The sequence below is a fragment of the Lepidochelys kempii genome, chromosome 5 (assembly GCF_965140265.1).
Source record: "Lepidochelys kempii isolate rLepKem1 chromosome 5, rLepKem1.hap2, whole genome shotgun sequence".
Taxonomy (NCBI): domain Eukaryota; kingdom Metazoa; phylum Chordata; order Testudines; family Cheloniidae; genus Lepidochelys; species Lepidochelys kempii.
In genome coordinates, this window is record NC_133260.1 from 119,878,655 (window position 1) to 119,888,217 (window position 9,563).

The 9,563-nt window shown below is 44.1% G+C and overlaps 1 protein-coding gene across 1 annotated transcript; it reads left to right on the top strand.

The window, feature by feature from the left end:
* The first annotated feature begins 608 nt into the window (after positions 1-608).
* TMEM215 (transmembrane protein 215) lies at positions 609-2,236 on the top strand. Its single transcript, XM_073346290.1, has 2 exons — positions 609-695; positions 1,251-2,236. Exon 2 carries the CDS (start codon positions 1,357-1,359, stop codon positions 2,047-2,049), a length of 693 nt encoding a protein of 230 aa, XP_073202391.1. The 5' UTR covers positions 609-695; positions 1,251-1,356; the 3' UTR covers positions 2,050-2,236.
* Positions 2,237-9,563: the final 7,327 nt, after the last annotated feature.

Here is a 9,563-nt window from a genome sequence, read left to right on the forward strand (position 1 = left end):
ACCCACACACACACCCCTCTAGTGGGAACTTGCAGGACCCCCCCCCCCCCCCAGCACCAGTGGGAATTTGCAGAGACACACAAACACACAACCCACTGGAAATTTGCAGGGATTCCCCCCTCCAGTGGGAATTTGCAGGGACACACGCACAACCCAGTGGGCATTTGCAGGGACACCCCCACCCCCGTGGGAATTTGCAAGGACACACACAGAACCCAGTGGGCATTTGCAGGGACACCCCCCCCCCCCCAGTGGGAATTTGCAGGGACACACACACACACACACACACACACAGTGGGAATTTGCAGGGACACACACACACAGTGGGAATTGGCAGGGACACACACACACACACAGTGGGAATTGGCAGGGACACACACACACACACAATGGGAATTTGCAGGGACACACACGCACAGTGGGAATTTGCAGGAACACCCTCCCGGTGGGAACTTGCAGGGACACAGGAGCGCGAGCTCAGGGTGCCCAGGGCGCCGCGCGGCTAGCAGGCTGCAAAGGTCACATGCCCGTCCGCTGCCCCATTGTGGGTGCGTTGGCTCGGAAAGGGCAGCGATCATCTCTCTCGCAACGGGATCGTGGCACCCGCGGACAGCCCTGCTTCCCTCCTTTGGAAAAGCAAAGCTTTGGGAGGAATTCGCAGTGTTTTCCTTGCCGATGAGCACCTGCTCATTGCGGTACAACTCCGCTGATTTATGAACTCCCCTGAGGGGCTAGTAAGCACCCTCCCATACCCATGTGATGGAAGCTCCTGGGAGACTTCTATTTCCTGACCCATTTCTCCCAGTCCTTAGCCCGTTCCTGGGCTTTTCTTTCATCGGCTGTAACACTAGAAGCCTGGAGTCTCTGTCTCTTTCCAGGATCTAAGTCCATCCCCCTCTGTCTCTGGCATGCACGCACATATACCCTATAACTCACTGCTTCGGTTTTTTATGCACTACAATTGCTCTTAATGCATCTCCTCTTGGTTGATCTGGCCTAGGATCCAAAAAAGAGCCTCAGAGGCCCACGGGACTGTCCGGGTAAGATTACAACGAGCCCTTTTAGCCTGGTGCAGCATCCTCACTCGGGGGAAGCCAGCCAGCCCTGCCTGGCAGAAGCGCTGGGATATTTTTAGGGGGACTGCATGGGATTTCCCCATTGACCCATTTCTCCCGGGAAGACGGTGGCGAGAGAAACAGGATCTGCTTTTGGTTTTTTATGGAAACTTTTTAATTGTGTGTTTATTGCAGCAAATCCCTCCAGAGGAAAGCTCTCAAAGGCAGGCTCATAAGCCTCATCAGCTTTGCACTGCCTTTGAAGGAGAGCGGTCGGATGATCTGCATGGTGTGAGGAGCCATGAGACCAGACGACATTAACCCTAGGACGGGACTAGTGGTGGCTTTGGTCAGCGTCTTCCTTGTTTTTGGCTTCATGTTTACCGTATCTGGGATGAAAGGGGAGACCCTGGGAGACATCCCCCTCCTGGCAATAGGACCTGCTATTTGCTTGCCGGGCATCGCTGCCATTGCACTAACGAGGAAAACAGATGGCTGCACCAAATGGCCTGACAACAAGCGACCCTGCAGCAAGAAGGCGAAAGACAAGGAAGTGGTGGAGCTGCTGAGAACGCCCTCGGATCTGGAATCGGGCAAAAGCAGCTGCGATGAGCTAGCCAAGAAGGCATACCTGAAGGACAGGAAAGTGCCGAAGGGAGAGGACTCTGTGTCCATCTGCACCACCACCACGGGAGAATGCAAGAGCCTGATCAAAAGGGTGGACCAGGAGGAGATGCTGAGATACCTGGAGACCTGCTCCACGGAGATGCCAGGGAACGTGCTAGTGGGAGAGGGTCCCACTTACAGTGCCTCGGAAAAGAAGAGTTCTCCTCCCTGGGACAGTGTTGCCTGCCCTGACACAGAGGACAACATTTTTGTGGCTCCAAAAGACAGTATAATTGTCTGTTCCTACAACGAGAATAGCCCTTACGACAGATATTGTTGTTATATAAACCCTACTAGAGTCAGCTCGGACCATGAGACTATAGTTTGAATGATGCACATTTTATATATCTCTATGTATTTTTACAGACTCTACGTCTTTCAGCTCTTAATAGGGAAAAGTAGCTGATTGCACTGCATGGAACACTCCTCATACTATTACAAATGTAACCTGGTATGTGACTGATGCTCAAACCTTTTGTGCCTGAAATACTTTCTGTAAGTAAATAAGCATGTTTAAGGCTAAGAACTCCTTCTTCTTTGTGAAAATCAATTTTGATTTTTTTAAAAAATGTCAGTGCTGAATATTTTGTCTAGACACCCTCTCTCCCAAGACCCCAGCTCTTGGACAAGTTGGCAAGATGAAGGCATTGACTGTCAGCTAAAATCAAGGCAAGAATCAAAAGTCTGGAGCTCCCTGTGTAAAATAACATGCAATATGGATGAGTGGATTTTAGGAATAGTGTCACTTCCTTTATTTCTGAAGGAATTGATAGAAGCCAACATGCAGTTGAATTAGTTGGCTGTCTGATGTTAAGCTTTTAGAAAAGCTTTTCAGTTCAATCAGTCTTCAGGCAGGCAAAAACTGACTTCAGTTTTCCGCTCTTATTAGATTTTACATGACCTTGTTTTAGGAAATCAAAGAGCAACATTGTAGGCTATTACCCTGCAAGCCTCCTGAGTCGAGGAAGGGGACTAGGATAGAGAGAATTTTTGAAGGCAAATCTACCAGCAGTCATATCAAAGGTACAAGTGTTTGGCTATTTGCTTCATTCTTATTTGTTAATGAATCCACCAAAGTCTTTCTAATATGTGTGGCACTTACAGCTGTACTTTATAACAAGATATTGATAAAATCATTGCAGAGACTTAGCAGCAGGGGTAACTGGATTTGGGAGATTATATATATATATACATATAATCACTTGGAGATTTAGGGCCTGATCCAACTCCCACTGAAGTCAACAGACTCCTATTGGCTGTAACAGAAGCTGGATCAGGCTCTTTGCGGGGGAGGGATAGCTCAGCGGTTTGAGCATTGGCCTGCTAAACCCAGGTTGTGAGTTCAGTCTTTGAGGGGGCCATTTGGGATCTGGGGCAAAAATTGGGGATTGGTCCTGCTTTGAGCAGGAGGTTGGACTAGATGACCTCCTGAGGTCCCTTCCAACCCTGATATTCTATGAAGTGTCATCCTCACATACCTTTTCAAAAACTCCAGATGTTTATCTATGGATCTTGAATAATGATATTTTATTCAGTATTATGAAAGCCATTTTTAAGGTGGGGGAGACTAGAGAAATATGGTTGGCATGATTTTTCCACAACCATGCGGTATGTTTTGTTAACTAGTTCACTGATCACAGATGCATAATACTGGAACCATGACCTGACTGATGTGAAAGCATAGTGGTTAACCCTTCAGAACCTGCAGACTGCACACACATATATAATACAAATTACATAAACGTACTACAGATTACACATATTCTAACGTGTATATTACCATATGAGATAGTATAGATATAATATATATATATATATATATATATATATATATATATATATATATATATATATATATACATGTAATCTATACAGCCAATCTAAGGGTTAAACTTTTAGAAAAAAATGTTTGCTGACGCATAAAATAATTTGTTAGCATTTCACAGACAAAGCCTTGATTTCCATAACAAAATGCTCAACAACCGCTCTAAAAAGTCTTGCCCTGTTGGAAGTCTTAATAACAGTTCTTGCTTTAGTTATTTTTAATAAACCATAATTTGCACCAGACAGACTTATTGACCTACCAGTGTAAAAAGAAGCCATCCCTGGCTAACAGGACCCTGGGAATATTCTGCAGAAACTGCTCTGGAATTTTCCACTGAGAGATTGAAAGCTGAACAACTCCTCATTATGTCTGTGCAATTATTTGGAAAATGAAAGGAAACCTCAGGCATCCTGAGGGTCCATCCATTTGGAAACTGCTCTCAAATTGTTACAGACAACCAGCTCAAAGGAGATTGCCAAAGGGAGGTTTCTGAAGATTTCCCAGCATGGGCATTCTCTGCTTCTCTCTGGTGCACTAAACGTAACATTGTTTATTTTATTTACACATTTATGTACTGATTTTTCACAGATTGCCCATTGCTGTGGCATCTGGGTGCTATTCAAACAAATAAAACAAATGCAGGTTAGTCTCAGTCAAGTACAGTCAGTTAATATTAATACACCATAGGTCTTGCTGCTGTGGTGTGTAGTTCAGGGACTCGTATTTGCAAAACTCGAGCTTTTGTCAGAGTAAATGAGTCCCACAGAGAGAGACCCTCAACTGAATATGTTCAACTTCCAGCCCTGGACAAAGACACTCCAGGGATTGTCTCCAAGAATAGCTCAAGAGATCTTAATCACCATAACAGAATATAGGGCCTGATCTTGCAAGGTGCTGAGCATCTCCTGGATGGTGCTGAAAGCCAGATCCTGCTCCCATTAAAGTCAATAGCTAAAATCCAACTGACTCCCATGGTGCAGAATATGGCATTCTGAGTGCCTTCAGCCCCCATCAGTGGTAGTTGAGGATGTTCAATATAGTGCAAGAGGTGCTTAGCACCACTTGAGATCAGGCCCAGCAGCAGAAAGGCAACCTCTCAGATAACTGAGTCCTGAACTGTAGAGCCTACAATGTAAACAACCCTTTGCATTGTGTTTGGTAGCAAATAAGTAGCCCATGCAGAACACCGATTAGGACAGTTCTGCAAATATGTATGAAGAAGAGGTTGAATGTTTTTTTTGCTTAGGTTTAAATGCTGTCTGCCAAACCACACATTTGAAACATATTAGAAAGGTCTCTCATAAGGCTAGGCAATAAATTCTAATGGCAAATGGTATGACAAAGATATAATATGCAATCAAGCAACTCTGAGTCATGAACTATATTCCATTCATACTGTGAGACCTCAGGGTTTTGCTTTTTCATTAATGAAAGCAGATTTTTATGGCAGTGAAAGTTACTCACAATTTTAAAAAATTGAATGTTAAAAATAGTGAAGATTATGGATGGAATCCTGGCTCCATTGAAGTCAATGGGTCCAGGATTTTACATGTTAAGTTTAAAGAGTATTTATAGGTCATTTAACATAAGCACAAATAGGAATTTGAAACCAAAGGAATATGGACAAACCTTCTCTGAAATCTCTCTACTTGAGAATCTTTCCTTTTCCCATGTTCAGTATTACTTTTAATTAACGGAATAGAGTTAAATCAGGGATAAATTGGCCATTTAAAAAAAAAGTGTCTCTAGGGTCTGATCCAAAACCCATTGGACTGACTGTGACCCTTTCCACTGACTTTGGTAAGCTTTGGTTCAAGCCCTTAGTGTCCATGAAAAGTGCCAAACTGATAATCCTGGAGATTAAAGCCCTCTGTTTACACACAAGACAAGCAGAGCATAGGCAAATTGTCTTTGTAGAGATCAGGTGATAAAGCACTCAAGACAGATTTTTAAGATTTATAAAATCTAATTTTTATTGTAGCATTTATTGTAACTTCTGCACTGATGGGTATTATTTTTTTCTGAAGTAATGTAAAAGTGATGCACAAATCAACTGTGTTCATTATATAGTCTGAAGTGTTGCTTTATTTTATTTTATTTTGTTTGTTTGCAGCATTTTTATCCACACAGTTTACATTACAAAAAAAAACCATGCAGTTTCTTTAACAGAAAACCAGGAAACCTTTTCAGCAGCCATAATTCTCTATTAATTTTCTAGTCTCTGCTCAAGTGTAATTGCATTTTCACCTCATCATTGTCTAGAAAGCAAACAAAGGAAACAAAAACACAATGTGTAGCCTAATCTTAGCAAGTGCTGAGCGCCCTTCGCTCGGAGCTGACTTCAGTGGTGACAGTGCTGAGTCCTGCTCAGGACTGGATCCATACAACTGATCTGAGTTTTATAGAAATATGATGTTGTCCCAACGGCACTTTTCCCTTTCCCTTGGTGATTTTTGTTTTTGTTTGTTAATGTAATTTCTTCTCCTTCCCTCATCCCACGCCTTTGTTTTGAGCAGTCTAATTTGGCTTATTACATTAAGGACCAGTTTCTGACACTTACTCATGTTGAGTGACACCTTAGTTTGTGAACAGCCCCAGTGATTTCTAGCTGACTACTCATAGAATAAGGGACTACTCAATGTCGGGGTGGCAGAATCTGTCCCTACATCATCAGCCTAATTGAGACGGTGATATAAATCATCACTCTGGTTGAGATGGTCACTCCTTGGAGCATGGGCTTTGTATTTTCCATGTGTGTGACGCATCATAGAATCATAGAAGATTAGGGATGGAAGAGACCTCAGGAGTCTAAGTCCAACCCCCTGCTCAAAGCAGGACCAATCCCCAACTAAATTATCCCAGCCAGGGCTTTGTCAAGCCTGACCTTAAAAACCTCTAAGGAAGGAGATTCCACTACCTCCCTAGGTAACCCATTCCAGTGCTTCACCACCCTCCTAGTGAAACAGCTTTTCCTAATATCCAACCTAAACCTCCCCCGCTGCAATTTGAGACCATTACTCCTTGTTCTGTCATTATTCACAGCGATGCTCCTATGGACATTTTAATCACAAATAATAACTAACAATCAAAATAAATAGATAAATTATGATCAGTAATTAAGTCACTTTAGGTCTCGTTTTCAAAATGGTCATAACCATGCCTCATTAGGGGCCGGATTTTATGAGGTACTGAGCACCATTTGTTAGGCTTGAGCACCTTCAGTAATCATTGAAGTCGCCTCCACGCCATGTTACTAAGCTTGAGCCACATCGTGTTGATAGAAACCATTGGCCTGAAATGATCCAGCTTTGTCCTCCCAGCTGTAAAGGGGTTTTCAAGTTGCTAATATCAGTGCTTTAAAAGAAGGGTTTTCTATCAAATGTAATAGGACTTTTTTTTAGAAAGTATTGTCTCAACTCCCTGCGTGGGGTTTTTGTCACATGCCTCATATTTCTAATCTGATTCTAATCTGCAGACACTGTACATGGAGTTCCCATGGGGACAGATATATGTTGTGTTGATGTTTGTTACTTGTCTTTCCCATGGGATTATGACACCAGGAAGCTGTTGCATTCTGCATCCATTTTCAACGAGTGCAAAAATCCAGTCCAGGATTTATTTATGATATTCAGAGGCAATGTTTTTTCTAGTGATGCCTGAGGTTACCCTGAGTCTGTCAGCCCCGTAGAATGCAGAGGAGACAGAACTACATTTCCTTTATCAGCCAAGTGGATTCTAGCTCCCTTTGTTTTTAAATGCACAGAAGGTAACACACTGAGGAGCAAGCTCTGAAGGTTATGGGTATTGGCCTGATTCTGCTGTCAGATGCACTCACAGACCTTTATGCTTGCATAGAGTCCCATTGACTTCAGGGATGTTCCATACAAGTGTAAGGGTCTACACTGATGCATCTGTTTGTAAGACCAGAGTCATATGATGCAACACAGTGACATTCATTAGAGATGGGCTCAGATAACACTACCCCACCCCTTAGATCTGAACTCCCCCAAGATTTGGGGAAGTTTAAATACACATCCAGAATTCATCGCAACACTCCTGGTGCTTTAAAACCCCACCTGTCATTTAGGAAAGGAGAATCTCCTTGTAGGAATTATCATAGAATCATAGAATCTCAGGGTTGGAAGGGACCCCAGAAGGTCATCTAGTCCAACCCCCTGCTCAAAGCAGGACCAATTCCCAGTTAAATCATCCCAGCCAGGGCTTTGTCAAGCCTGACCTTAAAAACCTCTAAGGAAGGAGATTCTACCACCTCCCTAGGTAACGCATTCCAGTGTTTCACCACCCTCTTAGTGAAAAAGTTTTTCCTAATATCCAATCTAAACCTCCCCCACTGCAACTTGAGACCATTACTCCTCGTTCTGTCATCTGCTACCATTGAGAACAGTCTAGAGCCATCCTCTTTGGAACCCCCTTTCAGGTAGTTGAAAGCAGCTATCAAATCCCCCCTCATTCTTCTCTTCTGCAGGCTAAACAATCCCAGCTCCCTCAGCCTCTCCTCATAACTCATGTGTTCCAGTCCCCTAATCATTTTTGTTGCCCTTCGCTGGACTCTCTCCAATTTATCCACATCCTTCTTGAAGTGTGGGGCCCAAAACTGGACACAGTACTCCAGATGAGGCCTCACCAATGTCGAATAGAGGGGAACGATCACGTCCCTCGATTTGCTCGCTATGCCCCTACTTATACATCCCAAAATGCCATTGGCCTTCTTGGCAACAAGGGCACACTGCTGACTCATATCCAGCTTCTCGTCCACTGTCACCCCTAGGTCCTTTTCTGCAGAACTGCTGCCTAGCCATTCGGTCCCTAGTCTGTAGCTGTGCATTGGGTTCTTCCGTCCTAAGTGCAGGACCCTGCACTTATCCTTATTGAACCTCATCAGATTCCTTTTGGCCCAATCTTCCAATTGGTCTGGGTCCTTCTGTATCCTATCCCTCCCCTCCAGCGTATCTACCACTCCTCCCAGTTTAGTATCATCCGCAAATTTGCTGAGAGTGCAATCCACACCATCCTCCAGATCATTTATGAAGATATTGAATAAAACCGGCCCCAGGACCGACCCCTGGGGCACTCCACTTGATACCGGCTGCCAACTAGACATGGAGCCATTGATCACTACCCGTTGAGCCCGACAATTTAGCCAGCTTTCTACCCACCTTATGGTGCATTCATCCAGCCCATACTTCCTTAACTTGCTGACAAGAATACTATGGGAGACCGTGTCAAAAGCTTTGCTAAAGTCAAGAAACAATACATCCACTGCTTTCCCTTCATCCACAGAACCAGTAATCTCATCATAAAAGGCGATTAGATTAGTCAGGCATGACCTTCCCTTGGTGAATCCATGCTGGCTGTTCCTGATCACTTTCCTCTCATGCAAGTGCTTCAGGATTGATTCTTTGAGGACCTGCTCCATGATTTTTCCAGGGACTGAGGTGAGGCTGACTGGCCTGTAGTTCCCAGGATCTTCCTTCTTCCCTTTTTTAAAGATTGGCACTACATTAGCCTTTTTCCAGTCATCCGGGACTTCCCCGGTTCGCCACGAGTTTTCAAAGATAATGGCCAGTGGCTCTGCAATCACAGCCGCCAATTCCTTCAGCACTCTCGGATGCAACTCGTCCGGCCCCATGGACTTGTGCACGTCCAGCTTTTCTAAATAGTCCCTAACCGCCTCTATCTCCACAGAGGGCTGGCCATCTCTTCCCCATTTTGTGATGCCCAGCGCAGCAGTCTGGGAGCTGACCTTGTTAGTGAAAACAGAGGCAAAAAAAGCATTGAGTACATTAGCTTTTTCCACATCCTCTGTCACTAGGTTGCCTCCCTCATTCAGTAAGGGGCCCACACATTCCTTGGCTTTCTTCTTGTTGCCAACATACCTGAAGAATGTTATTCAAATGTTATTCAACAGCATATGCCTTGTTAGGCAGAATATCTCTTGCAAGACCTGTGGAATTTAAAGGCTGCAGGACTGTACTATTATAACCAGCTGTGAAATA